The sequence below is a fragment of the Silurus meridionalis genome, chromosome 8 (genome assembly GCF_014805685.1).
Source record: "Silurus meridionalis isolate SWU-2019-XX chromosome 8, ASM1480568v1, whole genome shotgun sequence".
NCBI classification, from domain to species: domain Eukaryota; kingdom Metazoa; phylum Chordata; class Actinopteri; order Siluriformes; family Siluridae; genus Silurus; species Silurus meridionalis.
In genome coordinates, this window is record NC_060891.1 from 22,070,748 (window position 1) to 22,091,824 (window position 21,077).

The window sequence follows — 21,077 nt, forward strand, 5'->3', positions numbered from 1 at the left end:
TCAGAACCATCAGTTAGATCCTGTTAATTCCAGTGCTGGAATTCCTTCAAGAACAGTTTGCAAAAGAATCCCTACAGGTTTACATGCCTGGTTTTGTGGCATATCATGCTAGATTTGCTGAGCGATCGCTGGGGAAAAACTGTTAATAACACATTTCCTCCATGGTTTCCAGAGGCTGAGGCCTACGGTATGACCTATGCCCTTGGGGTTTCTCAAGACGGCTTTTCTTCTGGCCAACTCTACTCTGAAGAGAGTTGGGGACCTTTAGGCCCTATCCATGGCCCATTTCTTCTGCAGTTTACCCAAGGCATGACCAGTGCCTTTTTCTACCCTAGGCCGGGGTATGTTCCCAATGTGCCTTCTGTTGTTCCATGGCCAGTCGTGCTCCAGGTATTCTATCATCCTCCCCCTTTCAGGAGCCCGAGCAGGAGAAGCTCAATTGCATGTGACCAGTACAAGCACTGGCCACATAGGTCCACAGAACTGCCCTGTGGAGAAAGTCGGACCAGCTGTTTGTCTGCTACGGTCTGTATAAGAGCGGTCTTTACAGGTGGTTTAAAGTGTGGTCACGCAGAGGCGTTTCCAAAGCTTTGTTGACGCAGCATCTCATTTCCTCAGGGAACCTGAGACATTTGTAATTACAAAATGCACAGACAATGAAAACTAAATAAATAACCTATGCTACTCTTATAATAAAAGTCAGGTTGATTTAATTGTTACAGGCCTTACATATACACATACCACAACCACAAAAGCACAAGCTTGAGTGATGAAATATACGTTTAAAAAGCAGTCACGCTTCCTACACATGTTCCAAACATTCACATTTAATCTATGGAAGGTTTTGCAATTAAATATGTGGTATGAATTGTTTTTGTTCATGGCATATTACTGGTTTGCAAATGAATGGGTTCTCAAAGTTTGTAAGAGAAAAACTTCAGTAATGAGTGCGTAGCTCTCTGTCTCAGTAAGATTTTCCATACAAAAGCTAATTATGCTGGTTTGCTCAAACTTCAAAAATGAGTTCCTGCAGTTCTTGTGTTCAAATGACTTCAACTAAATTTGTAAGCCTCATTGAGCATTTCCTTTTCTTTTTTTTTTCTCTGCAATTAAGCCAGTGATCATTTGATGAAAACATTTGATCACTTGCCTCTGAATTTGCTTAGGTAAAGAGATTTGAAGTCAATCAAATAAAACCTTGCTAATCTACTCCTAATCAAATCCCTGCTTTCCCAGGCTGTGTTCAATGTGAATAGGAGAAGATTAAAACTTGTTGCTATTGGCCTAATAAATTTGAGCATCTATTATTGTCTCTGCATGTCTGGAAAGTGGAGTAGCTAAGTTATCTTATTATTCATTAATATCTTATAAACCTTGAAATGTGATAAATATTACATTTTTTATTTCCTCCACATTGTCAAACAAAATTTCTTCTTTTTTAAGGGCAAATAGTAGTTATTATCTAGCATGTAATTCAATTGTCAGAGCAGTTAATAGGTAGTCAAATAGGCTAAGTGTTCGTTTTGTGTCACCACTTTTTAAACTTTATGCAATTGTTTGGCCAAAGTAAATAAATACTTCCAAATCTAAGCTGGAAAACACCAGATTGCCACTTTACTTAGTTTTCCATATTAACCCCTTAAATAAGGGACAAGTACACTGCTGGGGAAAAATAGGCCAAAATGTCAAAGATATTAAGAATGTAATAATAAGAATAAGAAAAAATAAGAATAACAAATAATTGGTAATAAAATTATCACAAAAAAATACCATAGACCTCTTTCTGTCCTATCAGTTTGGTTCCATTCAGGGTTCCTTTTGAATTCCGCTTACTATTAGCTTTCAGCTAAATGTAAAATGTGGCAAAAAAAAAAAAAGAAAAATTGGAAAAATTGGAAAAATATGTTAACATTTATTTAAACATTATAATCATATACAAAAAAATCTATATATGTACATTTCCTTTAACAAACCAGCAAATATTGGAACATTTGCTGATTTATGCAAATATTGTTCATTTGCTGATCTGATGGTTTGTTATTTCTGAAATAAAGCATGACAGTATGTGCTGTTATAGTTTCATTATCATTGATAGGATCGGTGTGACGTGGCCCAACTTAAAATGAAGTAATAAAGTAACTGTACCACCTTGACGTTGATTATTTTCCAAAAACCACATATCCTAAAGAGTTTTATTTCTTTTCTAGCACAAAACTTTTGTGAAAGCAATTTTAAAAACAACTAATCACAATGTACTTGAAATTGATAAGAAATGTTAAACAAGTTTCTGTTATCACTTACATTATAGCAGCTACTGTACAGTATAAACAGTCCTCTCAAAAAACACTATCATGAAGATGTTGGAAAATCAGTGGTGGACAGTAACAAAGTAAATGCAATTTGTTACTGTACTTAAATTGCTTTTTCATGTAACTGTACTTTACTTAAATATTTCCATTTCATTTATACTTTAACTTCACTACATTTCAAAGTAAAATATCTTACAGTCGTTTCTTTCTTTACACGAGTTAATAAAAACTAGTCCAGCAGACAGCAAGCCACCAATCAGAGAAGAGCTTTTACAGGAGTAATATTCTATATAATAGTATATCTCTACTTTAACTCAAGTACATTGTTTGTGTACTTCGTCTACCAATGTGGAAAACATAAAGCCATACACTTTTGACTGGTACAAAGCACAGATTCTAGAGACTCCTACTATTAAAGAATTAAGCCATATCAACATTCAATTTTGTATTGTTATGTGGAGGGTTATTTCCTATAGAAATTATTATTCATTAAAATGTGTGCATTATTATAAACCTGTGAATTTCTGAGCAGTCTGAATTAAAAATTCATAGCTATAATAAGAATAAATCTAACCTACTTTGCCTGCATTATTCCCAGCCCATTCTGCATCCGATCATACCCCAAGCTTAAAGTACTGTATCTCATTATCCATCTTGCACATGAGGAAAGTTCAGCCATGGTCACATTGTATTCCCTACGGTGTGTCTTCTCCAAGGCTCTTGTTGATGGATGCGGCAAAAAGAGGTGTAGTGCTTACTCAGGGATTTAGAAAGAAACCTGGTAGATAATGAACATCCCTTTCGTTGTTTTTGCAGTGTTTTTTTTCTACCTCTCTTTTTTTCTCCAACAATGCATTCCAGTGCTATGATTGATGAGGCACTTATTTATAACCTGGGGTTTGAAGATCATATGGTCTGCTTATAATCTCTGCTCTGGTGAAGATTTTGTGTCAATCCTAGCTGCATTTTAAGATTCTCCAGCTTCAGTCTCATGTTCATTTGGACAATTTCTTCTCTGCCAATCCCATTAAATTGTTCTCAGATGCTGTATTCCATTCTTGATGTGACCTTTCCCTTCTTGCTGCTCACCCTTATATTATAAGCATGCAATTAATTACCTGCTGAATTACAGGATTTGTCTATGAGATTGGATAACAATGGCTGTGATTCACAAGAAAGAAAAATGGTCAGCTACATTTTTTCACTCTCTCGCTTTCGAAATCTGTGCTTGTAATATACATTTTTCCTTATTAGTTCTATAGAGTCTGTTGAGAGATATAGAGGTATGAGCACATTTCAAATGCAAAATTACAGTTGGCACACATGATAATTATTATCTAGTGATTTATAAAAATTTAAAGAATTTAGCTATTGGATTAATTTAATGACGTGGCTTTTTCACAGCTTTTTGAATTCAGGTGCGTAGAATATGTGTAATACTCAAATTGAAATGCTGAATTGGTATTTAGAGCTCAAATGTATGTACAGACTTAAGGGCTATGCAAATATTACACAAGAATTAGAAACTCAGGCTTTAAATAAAACATACCTGGCTCAATTTCAAGCAATTTTGACCTTGGAAAGAATCTCAGTATTTGCACTATATACAGTAAGCTTAAGCAATTCAGCAGCACTTGCAGACATCTTGTTATGCTGAAATGTACAATTTATTTCCAGGTGTAAATACACTCAAATGCACAATGGAATGCCATTTAAAGCCATTACTATTTACATTAATATATACTCTGAAGAACAGGAAAAGTTCTTTTCATTTTTCTTTCCAATGGGCATTTAAAGACAGAAAGAAAGCCGAAAGAAAGGTAGCTATCAGTTTGTTGATGTAAATGGTGAGTCCTCCACACTTTTTGAGGTAAAGTTTGGTGTTCTGCATGGATCTGTCTTAGGCCCACTGCTTTTCTCTTTATATATGCTGCCTCTGGGTAAAATTATACATAAACATGGTATTCACTTTTATTGCTATGCTGATGATACACAGCTGTATATCTCTGCAAAGCCAGATGAGAGAGATCAGCTTAACAATTTTGAGGAGTGTGTAAAGGACATTAGACAGTGGATGCTTGATAACTTCATTCTGCTCAACTCAGATAAGTACTTTTACTAGGACCACATGCAGCTAGAAGTAAACTTACATATCATCTCTGAATGGTGTTTCTATCTCAGTGTGTACAGCAGTCAAAAACCTGGTGTGAATATGGACCCTAGTCTTACCTTTAAGGCTCACGGGAATAATATCGCCTTCTTTCACTTTAGAAATATTGCTAAAATTAAAAATATGATGTCATTACAGGATGCAGAAAACTACTACTACTGACATATAAAGCACTTTCCACGCAGTATCTGAGTAAACTTCTGTACCAATATGATCCTCCATGCCTACTTAGATCAAAAGGTGCATGCTATTTGTTGGTACCTCAAATAATGAAGACTACAGCAGGAGCAGATCTTTCTCATATAAAGCCCACAATTATGGAACAGCCTTCCAATCAGTGTTCGGACTCAGACACAGTCTCAGTGTTCTAATTAAGGCTTAAAACTTATTTATTTAGTCAAATCTTTTATCAAAAGATTTTTCTTAGGTCAAGGAGCAGATCTGAGGGGATCATGGATATAGAGTGTTGAACTGGGATATTTGTATGCTGTCGTCCCCTCACTCTTCACTCAGGTTTGTTGACGGTGGTGTGGTGGGTCGTCTCTTATCCCAGAGATCCCTCATGTCTGTGTTACCTTCTGGTTCTCTCTTTTAGTTATGCTGCCATAGCGAGTCTTGCCGAAGTCCCAACTGCACAGTGACCTTAACTTTCATACAACAATAAGGACACTTAATAATTTATATCCTTCTCCTCCTGTCTCCTCTCTACTATCTCTCTCTCTCGGTCGAGTTAAACATGCTCCTGAGGTTCTAGTGACCACTGTTCCTGACCCTCTTCTCGCCGTGGATCTTCCCACTTCGTCCAGGCCTGCCTCTGGATAGTGTCCTCTTCGATTGGAGGCCACTCTGTGCAGCTGGGAACGGGTTCTTATTAATGCCTTGGGTGGGTTCATGAAATTCTGGAGTAAGAACGAAAGCTTTAAGGATGGATTTGGACTGTAGTTAATGTCAACAGTCTGCAACACTGACTCAGGACTACAGTTTGCTTCTGATCACCATCACTGTACCCCGCAAACTTGTATATTTGCAATAAATGGACATTCGGTGCAACCTAGATAAGGATGGGTTCCCTCTTAAATCTGGTTCCTCAAAAGGTTTCTTCCTTATGCCATCTCGGGAAGTTTTTCCTTGCCACAGTCGCCACCGGCTCACTCATCAGGACAAACTTACACTTATAAAGAACATATTCATTTTTTATCACCACAATATCTGTGTAAAGCGGCTTTGAGACAATGTTCATTGTTAAAAGCACAATACAAATTAAAATGAATTGAACTGAAGAAGCGACAGACCAGACATGTGGCATCAGTCGTCTTCTCTCTCTTCGTTTTAATGCATAAGGTTGAAGAGACCATTCTCCAATCCAGAGCTCCCTCCATGAGGAGATCATATACTGTGAAATGGTGCCTGTTTCACATCGTGTCAGAACCATCAGTTAGATCCTGTTAATTCCAGTGCTGGAATTCCTTCAAGAACAGTTTGCAAAAGAATCCCTACAGGTTTACATGCCTGGTTTTGTGGCATATCATGCTAGATTTGCTGAGCGATCGCTGGGGAAAAACTGTTAATAACACATTTCCTCCATGGTTTCCAGAGGCTGAGGCCTACGGTATGACCTATGCCCTTGGGGTTTCTCAAGACGGCTTTTCTTCTGGCCAACTCTACTCTGAAGAGAGTTGGGGACCTTTAGGCCCTATCCATGGCCCATTTCTTCTGCAGTTTACCCAAGGCATGACCAGTGCCTTTTTCTACCCTAGGCCGGGGTATGTTCCCAATGTGCCTTCTGTTGTTCCATGGCCAGTCGTGCTCCAGGTATTCTATCATCCTCCCCCTTTCAGGAGCCCGAGCAGGAGAAGCTCAATTGCATGTGACCAGTACAAGCACTGGCCACATAGGTCCACAGAACTGCCCTGTGGAGAAAGTCGGACCAGCTGTTTGTCTGCTACGGTCTGTATAAGAGCGGTCTTTACAGGTGGTTTAAAGTGTGGTCACGCAGAGGCGTTTCCAAAGCTTTGTTGACGCAGCATCTCATTTCCTCAGGGAACCTGAGACATTTGTAATTACAAAATGCACAGACAATGAAAACTAAATAAATAACCTATGCTACTCTTATAATAAAAGTCAGGTTGATTTAATTGTTACAGGCCTTACATATACACATACCACAACCACAAAAGCACAAGCTTGAGTGATGAAATATACGTTTAAAAAGCAGTCACGCTTCCTACACATGTTCCAAACATTCACATTTAATCTATGGAAGGTTTTGCAATTAAATATGTGGTATGAATTGTTTTTGTTCATGGCATATTACTGGTTTGCAAATGAATGGGTTCTCAAAGTTTGTAAGAGAAAAACTTCAGTAATGAGTGCGTAGCTCTCTGTCTCAGTAAGATTTTCCATACAAAAGCTAATTATGCTGGTTTGCTCAAACTTCAAAATGAGTTCCTGCAGTTCTTGTGTTCAAATGACTTCAACTAAATTTGTAAGCCTCATTGAGCATTTCCTTTTCTTTTTTTTTTTCTCTGCAATTAAGCCAGTGATCATTTGATGAAAACATTTGATCACTTGCCTCTGAATTTGCTTAGGTAAAGAGATTTGAAGTCAATCAAATAAAACCTTGCTAATCTACTCCTAATCAAATCCCTGCTTTCCCAGGCTGTGTTCAATGTGAATAGGAGAAGATTAAAAACTTGTTGCTATTGGCCTAATAAATTTGAGCATCTATTATTGTCTCTGCATGTCTGGAAAGTGGAGTAGCTAAGTTATCTTATTATTCATTAATATCTTATAAACCTTGAAATGTGATAAATATTACATTTTTTATTTCCTCCACATTGTCAAACAAAATTTCTTCTTTTTTAAGGGCAAATAGTAGTTATTATCTAGCATGTAATTCAATTGTCAGAGCAGTTAATAGGTAGTCAAATAGGCTAAGTGTTCGTTTTGTGTCACCACTTTTTAAACTTTATGCAATTGTTTGGCCAAAGTAAATAAATACTTCCAAATCTAAGCTGGAAAACACCAGATTGCCACTTTACTTAGTTTTCCATATTAACCCCTTAAATAAGGGACAAGTACACTGCTGGGGAAAAATAGGCCAAAATGTCAAAGATATTAAGAATGTAATAATAAGAATAAGAAAAAATAAGAATAACAAATAATTGGTAATAAAATTATCAAAAAAAAATACCATAGACCTCTTTCTGTCCTATCAGTTTGGTTCCATTCAGGGTTCCTTTTGAATTCCGCTTACTATTAGCTTTCAGCTAAATGTAAAATGTGGCAAAAAAAAAAAAAAAAAGAAAAATTGGAAAAATTGGAAAAATATGTTAACATTTATTTAAACATTATAATCATATACAAAAAAATCTATATATGTACATTTCCTTTAACAAACCAGCAAATATTGGAACATTTGCTGATTTATGCAAATATTGTTCATTTGCTGATCTGATGGTTTGTTATTTCTGAAATAAAGCATGACAATATGTGCTGTTATAGTTTCATTATCATTGATAGGATCGGTGTGACGTGGCCCAACTTAAAATGAAGTAATAAAGTAACTGTACCACCTTGACGTTGATTATTTTCCAAAAACCACATATCCTAAAGAGTTTTATTTCTTTTCTAGCACAAAACTTTTGTGAAAGCAATTTTAAAAACAACTAATCACAATGTACTTGAAATTGATAAGAAATGTTAAACAAGTTTCTGTTATCACTTACATTATAGCAGCTACTGTACAGTATAAACAGTCCTCTCAAAAAACACTATCATGAAGATGTTGGAAAATCAGTGGTGGACAGTAACAAAGTAAATGTAATTTGTTACCGTACTTAAATAGCTTTTTCATGTAACTGTACTTTACTTAAATATTTCCATTTCATTTATACTTTAACTTCACTACATTTCAAAGTAAAATATCTTACAGTTGTTTCTTTCTTTACACGAGTTAATAAAAACTAGTCCAGCAGACAGCAAGCCACCAATCAGAGAAGAGCTTTTACAGGAGTAATATTCTATATAATAGCATATCTCTACTTTAACTCAAGTACATTGTTTGTGTACTTCGTCTACCAATGTGGAAAACATAAAGCCATACACTTTTGACTGGTACAAAGCACAGATTCTAGAGACTCCTACTATTAAAGAATTAAGCCATATCAACATTCAATTTTGTATTGTTATGTGGAGGGTTATTTCCTATAGAAATTATTATTCATTAAAATGTGTGCATTATTATAAACCTGTGAATTTCTGAGCAGTCTGAATTAAAAATTCATAGCTATAATAAGAATAAATCTAACCTACTTTGCCTGCATTATTCCCAGCCCATTCTGCATCCGATCATACCCCAAGCTTAAAGTACTGTATCTCATTACCCATCTTGCACATGAGGAAAGTTCAGCCATGGTCACATTGTATTCCCTACGGTGTGTCTTCTCCAAGGCTCTTGTTGATGGATGCGGCAAAAAGAGGTGTAGTGCTTACTCAGGGATTTAGAAAGAAACCTGGTAGATAATGAACATCCCTTTCGTTGTTTTTGCAGTGTTTTTTTTTCTACCTCTCTTTTTTTCTCCAACAATGCATTCCAGTGCTATGATTGATGAGGCACTTATTTATAACCTGGGGTTTGAAGATCATATGGTCTGCTTATAATCTCTGCTCTGGTGAAGATTTTGTGTCAATCCTAGCTGCATTTTAAGATTCTCCAGCTTCAGTCTCATGTTCATTTGGACAATTTCTACTCTGCCAATCCCATTAAATTGTTCTCAGATGCTGTATTCCATTCTTGATGTGACCTTTCCCTTCTTGCTGCTCACCCTTATATTATAAGCATGCAATTAATTACCTGCTGAATTACAGGATTTGTCTATGAGATTGGATAACAATGGCTGTGATTCACAAGAAAGAAAAATGGTCAGCTACATTTTTCACTCTCTCGCTTCGAAATCTGTGCTTGTAATATACATTTTTCCTTATTAGTTCTATAGAGTCTGTTGAGAGATATAGAGGTATGAGCACATTTCAAATGCAAAATTACAGTTGGCACATGATAATTATTATCTAGTGATTTATAAAAATTTAAAGAATTTAGCTATTGGATTAATTTAATGACGTGGCTTTTTCACAGCTTTTTGAATTCAGGTGCGTAGAATATGTGTAATACTCAAATTGAAATGCTGAATTGGTATTTAGAGCTCAAATGTATGTACAGACTTAAGGGCTATGCAAATATTACACAAGAATTAGAAACTCAGGCTTTAAATAAAACATACCTGGCTCAATTTCAAGCAATTTTGACCTTGGAAAGAATCCCAGTATTTGCACTATATACAGTAAGCTTAAGCAATTCAGCAGCACTTGCAGACATCTTGTCATGCTGAAATGTACAATTTATTTCCAGGTGTAAATACACTCAAATGCACAATGGAATGCCATTTAAAGCCATTACTATTTACATTAATATATACTCTGAAGAACAGGAAAAGTTCTTTTAATTTTTCTTTCCAATGGGCATTTAAAGACAGACTCTTAAAGACTGTTAGTAAGGTAGCTATCAGTTTGTTGATGTAAATGGTGAGTCCTCCACACTTTTGAGGTAAAGTTTGGTGTTCTGCATGGATCTGTCTTAGGCCCACTGCTTTTCTCTTTATATATGCTGCCTCTGGGTAAAATTATACATAAACATGGTATTCACTTTCATTGCTATGCTGATGATACACAGCTGTATATCTCTGCAAAGCCAGATGAGAGAGATCAGCTTAACAATTTTGAGGAGTGTGTAAAGGACATTAGACAGTGGATGCTTGATAACTTCATTCTGCTCAACTCAGATAAGTACTTTTACTAGGACCACATGCAGCTAGAAGTAAACTTACATATCATCTCTGAATGGTGTTTCTATCTCAGTGTGTACAGCAGTCAAAAACCTGGTGTGAATATGGACCCTAGTCTTACCTTTAAGGCTCACGGGAATAATATCGCCTTCTTTCACTTTAGAAATATTGCTAAAATTAAAAATATGATGTCATTACAGGATGCAGAAAAACTACTACTACTACTGACATATAAAGCACTTTCCACGCAGTATCTGAGTAAACTTCTGTACCAATATGATCTTCCATGCCTACTTAGTTCAAAAGGTGCATGCTATTTGTTGGTACCTCAAATAATGAAGACTACAGCAGGGAGCAGATCTTTCTCATATAAAGCCCACAATTATGGAACAGCCTTCCAATCAGTGTTCGGGACTCAGACACAGTCTCAGTGTTCTAATTAAGGCTTAAAACTTATTTATTTAGTCAAATCTTTTATCAAAAGATTTTTCTTAGGTAAAGGAGCAGATCTGGAGGGATCATGGATATAGAGTGTTGAACTGGGATATTTGTATGCTGTCGTCCCCTCACTCTTCACTCAGGTTTGTTGACGGTGGTGTGGTGGGTCGTCTCTTATCCCAGAGATCCCTCATGTCTGTGTTACCTTCTGGTTCTCTCTTTTAGTTATGCTGCCATAGCGAGTCTTGCCGAAGTCCCAACTGCACAGTGACCTTAACTTTAATACAACAATAAGGACACTTAATAATCTATATCCTTCTCCTCCTGTCTCCTCTCTACTATCTCTCTCTCTCGGTCGAGTTAAACATGCTCCTGAGGTTCTAGTGACCACTGTTCCTGACCCTCTTCTCGCCGTGGATCTTCCCACTTCGTCCAGGCCTGCCTCTGGATAGTGTCCTCTTCGATTGGAGGCCACTCTGTGCAGCTGGGAACGGGTTCTTATTAATGCCTTGGGTGGGTTCATGAAATTCTGGAGTAAGAACGAAAGCTTTAAGGATGGATTTGGACTGTAGTTAATGTCAACAGTCTGCAACACTGACTCAGGACTACAGTTTGCTTCTGATCACCATCACTGTACCCCGCAAACTTGTATATTTGCAATAAATGGACATTCGGTGCAACCTAGATAAGGATGGGTTCCCTCTTAAATCTGGTTCCTCAAAAGGTTTCTTCCTTATGCCATCTCGGGAAGTTTTTCCTTGCCACAGTCGCCACCGGCTCACTCATCAGGGACAAACTTACACTTATAAAGAACATATTCATTTTTTATCACCACAATATCTGTGTAAAGCGGCTTTGAGACAATGTTCATTGTTAAAAGCACAATACAAATTAAAATGAATTGAACTGAAGAAGCGACAGACCAGACATGTGGCATCAGTCGTCTTCTCTCTCTTCGTTTTTAATGCATATGCAGAAATACAAAAGTACACTACAAAATGATGTTGGCAGATTCTGATTGGTGTAACATCGATTAGTCTAAACTACCTAAAAAATAATTTTTAAAAAACAGAAAGCGGAAAGTATCAATAAGCGTTTGGTTCTGGAAAAAGTGTGCAGAGATTGTAGCATGGTGCCCTTGGACAACTCAACCAAAAACAGAGTGAAGGGAATTACAAGATTAAATACAGACTGTTTTTCTCAAGTTATTTTGTTATATATATATATATATATATATATATATATATATATATATATATATATATATATATAGTGCAACCTTAATTCTCAAGGTTTTGACTCTTTCCTTTTGATGGTTAATTTTTCAAGGGGAATTGTACATGTGCTGTACTGTAAACTCAACATAAATTGTGAATTACTTGTCAAAAACTTTAAACAAATATTACAATATAGTTAAATAAAAAAAAATAATAATTCATTAATACAATCTCTGTTTTGAAATGTTACTCCGGACTCGTGGCTCTCATGAACTATATATATATATATATATATATATATATATATATATATATATATATATATATATATATATATATATATTAGGGGTAACGGTACACAAAATTCACAGTTCGGTATAATAGTATAGTATAGTATAGTATAGTATAGTATAGTATAGTATAGTCCAAATATAAAGTTTTTCTGTTGGATTTTCCAGTCCATGGTGTATTTTTTATACCTATTATTATTAGTAGGAAAAAAATTACGGACTGGACTTCACTTTTGTTAAATCTATTAAAATTAATTTTAATTATTAATGCTGACATTATGCTTTGCATCTATTAGATGTTTTTTTTTCCAAAGCTTGAAATTCTTTCAATTCTGCATTAATCTCCCATTTTTTAATATATTTTTAAAATGATCGCTTGCTGTTATGTTCACTATATTTCATTTGGCATTGGCCTTTATGTAAAAAAAACAAACAAACAAAAAAATGTCCACACAATCCACTCTGGAGATAAGGACATGTTCTTGTTTCATAGTACCTTTGCCAAATAAGATACAGTATGCTTATTCCATTTCATCATCTAAGCCCTACACTTTGCTCAAATAGACAGTTTTTTAAAGGTATTCAACATTTTCAAACTGCTGTAGTTTGTGATCTGTCTTTGGATGCATGTGCCATGAGTTGATTGGGTTTGGATAAACACTGACAGGCAGTTATGAGAGAATATCTAATGCAGTAAAGGAGGCTGGGAGGCACGGACCTGCTAAAGGGCATGCTTGTGCTGCACTGAACCTAATCAGGTTTCAGCTGCCAAAAATGACTTATATCCTGAGCTGCAAGCATACTCCCAATGATTTTGCACAACAGGAAGGAGCCTGAGTTTAGAGAGAAATACAGGCTAATGGAGCAGAATACAGTAAATAAAAGAATGATCGTCTTTTAGAACTATATTAAATATGATGAACTTTCAAAAAAGAAAAAGTTTAAAGTATTTTTTTTTCATGTATTTCAACCAATTTAAAACACTTTTTTTACCTTCTTCTTCTTTCCCACTGTAGGCTTCCATTTTGTTTGTTTCCGAGCAGGATCCTCTCTCTTGTGCATTCTCATTTCTCCAGTTCCCTTAGTGCGCACAGCATTACTGACATGTCAAAACACAAAGATCAGAGAGAAAGGAGAAGACATTTTGCCATGTTTCTCAGATGCTCGATTTGCGAGAATACATTGTGTGAGTCACGCAGGCTGTTTGAAATCATCTGTCTGTCACTGGTAACTGACGCATCCTATCAAGCTGCACAATAGCATTTGATCTGTGGTGTGTGGAGAGGGTCAGAGTGTCGAAGTGAAAAGGTGCAATTATGCCTCAGATATCCTTGAATATCAAATAAAGATTGATAGAGTGCCACAGTCATGAAGAACAGATGTCAGGAGAGCTTGATGCAACATTGTGGATAGATGAGAAATGAAAAAGTCAAAGCAATGTAAAGCACTGAGAGTAAAGCAGTACAAATCAACGCTAACAAAAGACGGTGGCACAAAGCAGCTTTACAGAAATCAAAATGCCGATTTAGATCCCTAATGAGTAAGGCGGATGCGTCAGTGGCAGTTCCTGATATTACATGAGGAAGAAGTTTTTAAGGAAAAATAGTCTTGCCTAAAAGCAGACGGTGGAATTGTAAATCTTTACAGTGAAGCTGAAATGAAGCTATTCATGTCTCATTTTAATTACATTTACATAAATGCCATTTGGCAGATGCTCTTAATTAAGTTACAACTGAGCAGAGCTTTGCTTAAGGGCCCAGCATTGGTGGTGCTGGGATTTGAACTTGTGACCATCCAATACAGAATGCTTAAACTGCTGCGCTACAACCTCGCTTACTAAGCTACCACCTCCTTATTCTTTCAGTAAATAGTCACACTATAATATCATAGTCTGTTTAATAATTCTCAATTCTGATTGGCTGAAAAGTGAGCAATCAAGCTGTCTAATGAACAGGTTGTTTTGGTCAATTTAACCACCGTTTCAAATGTATAGCCTGCCTTATAAACAATTGCTAACATAGTCACCTACATTTACATTTGCATACAGCAGTCCTTCTCAAATACTTGGGCGCGCCCACCTGGTGGGGCTCGGGGCGATGCCAGGGTGGGCGTGTGACCCTGGGGAACATGCTTTTTTTTGCCACAGGAGTAGGGTTTTTTGCCCTGAACAAGAGCACACAGCACAGAGCAGGAGGTATGAAGTACAGATAACAAACCCTTAAGAGACACCATGGAAAAATATTTAACAAGGATGAAAAGAAAGGCTGAGAGAGACGGAGATAATGAGAGAAACTTAAGTCTCCTGAAAGCTAAGACGAAGAAATATGACGAAGTGTATGTAGTGCTTGGCTTTACTGTGACCACGGTGGGATACGAGGAAAGACCTGTATGTTTACTGTGTCTAAAAATGTTGGCAGCGGACAGCATGAAGCCAAATAAATTAAGGTGTCACTTCAAGACATTACACCCCAATCATGTTGATAAGCCGCTTGAGTTTTTCCAGCGAAAACGTGCCGAATATTGCCAACAATCGTCCCGCAATTTTAAAGACAAATACTACTTACAGTCACGGCGGAGAGTTGGGGGGCGCGAAATGTTTACTTCTTCCTAGGGGAGGCATAACAGAAAATAATTGAAAAGCACTAGCATACAGTAAGTGAGGCAGATATTTTTGCATATTATTTAACTTTTGACACAATTTACTTTAGCCGGTTATTCTCCTCCATTGCATGAGATTTGTGTAACGCTCACATAGTCATGGATTATTTTCATATTTACCAATCAGGATGGAGTAATTAGTTTTGCAGGGGCTATGCTCTTTTTAAGAACTTCTTGGTCTTCAAAATATGGATGACAACTAATATACTGAACATTTTTTTATTTTGAAGGAAGGCTTTATTATAATTTAAAGTGCTTTAAATATGCTCAATTAATTACTAGTGTTACATGTTCAGGATAGTCTTGTATTACCAAGATCCTATCAGGCAGCATGTCTTTTTTCAATCTTTTTTTGCCTTATGGTAACTTTATTACAACCATTGATGAATCAAGAACAAGAACAGCTGCGCCCCATCAATACCCTGCAGACGTGTTGAAAAATTTCCACTTTCGCTTTGATTTGTGTGCCATGACCACAAAACCAAGCTGTCAAATGAAGGATCTGGGTTGACTGACACCCACAGTCCTAAAGGGATGAGGGGGACTAGGTTGCAGTGTGTGAGCAAAATGAGTAGTGCTTGTTCTGATGGTCACAAGAGCTTTGTGCACAAGAGTAAATGTGTAAATCTGAAGCTTCTAGGACAGTTTCATTTTTTTTTTGGGGTGGTATTCTAAATCCGTACTTTGTGAAGGAAGATTGTTTGACATGTCACAGCTAAAACATAAATTCACTTGACAGCGGAATGTAGTAGCGGCAGAAACATGTGACTGCACACGGTAATTGTGTAAAATGTAGCTTTGAAAAAGGCCCTCCGGAAACCTTTTATCCATTGTGTCTTTCAATTTATTTGTTTTCAGTCTGTCGGGTTTGATTATGTGAGCTTGGTAATCACCAATATTGCTTCATAATATTTCCCCAGTGTTGTTTATTCACTTGGTTTTAGGCCAATTATAGTCTAGTTACACATATGTAATTTTGTAGGAACAGAATTAAACTTGCACGGTGGGATATTTTTTTAGAATGTGGAATACAAGCTTTTTTTTTAACCTTATATTTTAGTACTAACACCCCCCCCCCCCAACACCTCTCCCCCAAAATAGCATATTCCTCCATACTATTTCATTTCATATAGTCTGGAGCTCAGCATCTATTTTACTTCAGCATCAACGTTACTTCGAAATGGCCCCCACAAAATGGCACTCATAATTATGAGTTATTGAAAACCCACCGTGTGCATTCTAGAGGTGATAGGTGATGTCCGTGGATCAGGATTAATGTCTATTTTCCACTGGGATTTTAGAGTAATCAAAGGCTTTCCCCCCCGCATCTTCAATCCTGCTTGCTATTAAAGAATCATTCCAGCAGAAAGCTGATTAAAATTGATTTAAGGTTCGGGCATAACTGGATTTAATGATAAAAATGTCCAGGGGAATCACTGGATGTTATCTAAAGGTGAGACTGCCCATCCATTTTCTTAATGTAAAAAGATGATGGGAGACTGGGGGAGGAGATTGCTTGTTATTCACAAGTAGATATAGTTATTAACAATGTCAAACTCCTCTGACACCTCCAACTCTTAGCCAGATTTCATTCTGTACCTGTGTTGCAATATTCAGACCCTGGAGAACGAAGAATAGGGAACTGAGAGACACACAGAGAGAGACATATAGCTTCTAGATTTTTTTTTTTCTAATCTTTCATCACATTTGTAAAATATAACAAAAAAATGGCCTTTGATCCTAACCAGTGAATTGTTGAGTACAGTGATCCCTTAGAGAAATCGTTAATTACAATGTAAATATAGTTTTCTACACTCTATATGTAATACTGAAATCTTTAAGGAAATATTGCCAATGATTCATCTTCTTAACAAAATCTCACCCACCACAAAGTGAATCATCCATCATGGATCATATATGATGAAAATAACACATCTGTTGAATATGAAATGAATGAAAGACATATGCACATGCACATTACAAAAGCATGACTGATTTATTTTTTTTTGTAATGTAATTGATGTGTTTGTAAGGGCAATCTGACCTGCTTTTTGCTTTTTCCCTTTTCAGGCGTTTGTACATGCTCTACCATGGCCAAAGTGTTCTGCAGCCTCCTGCTTCTGGGAAGTACAGTGATGACAGCCACTGCATGTCCCAAGTACTGTGTCTGCCAAAACCTGTCTGAGTCTCTCGGTACTCTGTGTCCTTCTAAAGGCCTGCTCTTTGTCCCACCTGATATTGACCGGCGAACTGTCGAGCTGCGGCTGGGGGGGAACTACATTATCAGGATTTCTCAGCAGGATTTTGTCAACATGACGAGTCTTGTTGACTTAACACTTTCCCGAAACACGATAAGCTCTATCCAGCCTTTCTCTTTTGTGGATCTTGAGACTCTGCGCTCACTCCATCTGGATAGCAGACTTCACAGTGTTCCTGAAGTTTTGCCGATATGCTTCCGGCACACGCTCATATGCACGGAGCACTGTAGCTTTCACGGTCTCATAATCCAAGCTCTGCTCTAGAGTAAGTGCAGAACATGCTTCCTGTGCCTTACCCGACAGTTTACACTGTAATAACAGAGTCCACAAACCTTTTGGCCAGTTTAAAGTTGTAGCAATCCTCTCAAATACAGCAAAGTAAGCATCAACCTCGTTTTCCGAAATACTGGCACTAACCCAATGTGTCGGCTAACATCAAAGGCAAGCGGGCTTACCGTTGAGGACTCGGCTGGGGTGGACGGTGGCCTGGAGTGCTCAGCGGCAACAGGAGACGGGGAGGCAACGGTTGAGGACCTAAATGTCCGTGGCAGAGGCACCGGCTTCCGCCACTGATCTGCCAGGTCAAGCTTTTTCCCTCAATTTCCAACTCCGTTCTCGGACTCGCAAGAACTGCGTTTGGTACTCCTGCCGCTTAATCTCCACTTCAAGCTCTTTGAGCGCAAGCTGCCAACCGGGATCCACTGTACGAGCATGGGGCTGCTCACGACTTAACTCAACCTCCTCCGGCTCAGTCATAGCTTCCGCTCTGCCAGGAGCCTGGGTGGGTTGGGTAATCTGCAGCGCCTCCTGGAGGTGCATCCCTTTCAGGTAAGACCTGTTGAGCCACGAGTGCCTCATATAGTGCCGCTTTGACTACCTTCTTGCTAGCAGTCCGACAAAGAGACACATTAAAAAAGTCAGCAATCAAGAGGAGATCATCCTTTCTACACTCATCAAATACCTCTAACGAAGGACACAAAGTGAATGTGATCAAATCTAATGCCATTATACCGCAATCCGATACACGAAGACACACGAAATATAAGATATCCCGGACGAGCCCCAAATCTGTTACGACCCAGTCTAGGGTTAGGCGGACAGAGTATTTAGCTCAGGATTCAAAAGAATGGATCTTATTAATTGACCACAAACACACACAAAAGGGTTTGCTACACAGGTGTTAATATATTAACACATATATATGTACACAGACTTTACAGGCTTGTCTTCAGGGTGGGCCAAGGCCAAAACAATAAACAAAAAGGACTATTTTGGGGAAGCTACCTTTCCTTAAAACAAAGAAAAGGAAAATACAAACAGCTTCCCTAACTCCCTGCTTCAAAAACAAAAGACAAAACAATCCCTCACCCAAAGTAAATGGCAGCCACACCCCTAATGCCAGTGACATAAATATGTACAGTGAACAAAGATTTTACAATATAATACAAAAGAAATATATACAACCAACAGTAGTCCAAGGGCTAAACAAGCTCAAGGTCAGTAAACAGGCAGAGGTCAAAATCACGATCAACAACAACCAAGCTATATCCCGAACACCAAAACAAACAGTCAAAACGCCACTACAACAACTCTTCTCGATTGCTTCGCTCACTTCCTCCTTAAATAGGAACTGGTGGATGATGTCATCGTGAAGGAGGTGGGATCAGCCAGGCTAGGGCAGGCCTCAAACTCTGGAGTTGATCGGACCTGCACACAAGGCACATATACTGAACACCAATGTGGACATGGGCTACCTAGGGTTGTAACAATATTATTTAACTTTTGACACAATTTACATTAGCCGGTTATTCTCCTCCATTGCATTAGATTTGTGTAATGCTCACATAGTCATGGATTATTTTTTATATTTACCAATCAGGATGGAGTAATTAGTTTTGCAGGGGCTATGCTCTTTTTAAGAACTTCTTGGTCTTCAAAATATGGATGACAACTAATATACTGAACATATTTTTATTTATTTTATTTTTTTACATGTTTAGGATAGTCTTGTATTACCAAGATCCTATCAGGCAGCATGTCTTTTTTCAATCTTTTTTGCCTTATGGTAACTTTATTACAACCATTGATGAATCAAGAACAAGAACAGCTGCGCCCCATCAATACCCTGCAGACGTGTTGAAAAATTTCCACTTTCGCTTTGATTTGTGTGCCATGACCACAAAACCAAGCTGTCAAATGAAGGATCTGGGTTGACTGACACCCACAGTCCTAAAGGGATGAGGGGGACTAGGTTGCAGTGTGTGAGCAAAATGAGTAATGCTTGTTCTGATGGTCACAAGAGCTTTGTGCACAAGAGTAAATGTGTAAATCTGAAGCTTCTAGGACAGTATTATTATTTTTTTTGGGTGGTATTCTAAGTCCGTACTTTGTGAAGGAAGATTGTTTGACATGTCACAGCTAAAACATAAATTCACTTGACAGCGGAATGTAGTAGCGGCAGAAACATGTGACTGCACACGGTAATTGTGTAAAATGTAGCTTTGAAAAAGGCCCTCCGGAAACCTTTTATCCATTGTGTCTTTCAATTTATTTGTTTTCAGTCTGTCGGGTTTGATTATGTGAGCTTGGTAATCACCAATATTGCTTCATAATATTTCCCCAGTGTTGTTTATTCACTTGGTTTTAGGCCAATTATAGTCTAGTTACACATATGTAATTTTGTAGGAACAGAATTAAACTTGCACGGTGGGATATTTTTTTAGAATGTGGAATACAAGCTTTTTTTTAACCTTATATTTTAGTACTAACACCGCCTCCCCCAACACCTCTCCCCAAAATAGCACATTCCTCCATACTATTTCATTCATATAGTCTGAGCTCAGCATCTATTTTACTTCAGCATCAACGTTACTTGAAATGGCCCCACAAAATGGCACTCATAATTATGAGTTATTGAAACCCACCGTGTGCATTCTAGAGGTGATAGGTGATGTCCGTGGATCAGGATTAATGTCTATTTTCCACTGGGATTTTAGAGTAATCAAAGGCTTTCCCCCCCGCATCTTCAATCCTGCTTGCTATTAAAGAATCATTCCAGCAGAAAGCTGATTAAAATTGATTTAAGGTTCGGGCATAACTGGATTTAATGATAAAAATGTCCAGGGGAATCACTGGATGTTATCTAAAGGTGAGACTGCCCATCCATTTTCTTAATGTAAAAAGATGATGGGAGACTGGGGGAGGAGATTGCTTGTTATTCACAAGTAGATATAGTTATTAACAATGTCAAACTCCTCTGACACCTCCAACTCTTAGCCAGATTTCATTCTGTACCTGTGTTGCAATATTCAGACCCTGGAGAACGAAGAATAGGGAACTGAGAGACACACAGAGAGAGACATATAGCTTCTAGATTTTTTTTCTAAATTAGTCACCTGGCAAACTATCTCCTATCAACAGCATACTCTTAACTAATCTATATTTTCCTATTGAAAAATTAGTGGGTGGTAGAGGATGTTTACTGTCAGTGTTATGTAAATCACAGAGTCTACGGTATGCAGGAACTCTGTGGGAATAGCAAATGATGAGATCCTACTAGTGTAAAGTGTAAATATGTTGACTTATGTCTCATTCATAAGTCTGCATGGAATATATCAGTGAATCCTGTCATTTGTTTTTTTAAGATATAACTGTCCTTGTATTGGAGTAGGATGCTATATATTAGTAACTACAGCAGAGCTAAAAAAAAAGTGCTGTTTTCTTACCAGCTGTTATGCATATGTTTTATCCATTTTGCAGGGGAAAAGGTACTTGAATCTTTGTTTTTATTTGCACATTTCTGTCTGTCAGTTCTTGTTTGGAGCATTCTGTAGAATGACGTTAACTGAGTTTCTAATGCAAATTGCATTAGAATCCTTTTTACTTATTAATTGC

General features: G+C 37.5%; 1 protein-coding gene across 1 annotated transcript in view; it reads left to right on the top strand.

Moving 5' to 3' along the window:
- LOC124389585 (leucine-rich repeat and fibronectin type-III domain-containing protein 2) overlaps positions 1-21,077 on the top strand; it is a 148,194-nt gene that overhangs the window by 118,262 nt on the left and 8,855 nt on the right. Inside the window, exons 4-6 of the mRNA XM_046854949.1 lie at positions 16,996-17,363; positions 17,625-17,723; positions 17,812-18,011. Coding sequence (XP_046710905.1) covers positions 17,016-17,363; positions 17,625-17,723; positions 17,812-18,011 — 647 coding nt within the window. The 5' untranslated portion in view covers positions 16,996-17,015. The remainder of the gene's footprint in view (positions 1-16,995; positions 17,364-17,624; positions 17,724-17,811; positions 18,012-21,077) is intronic.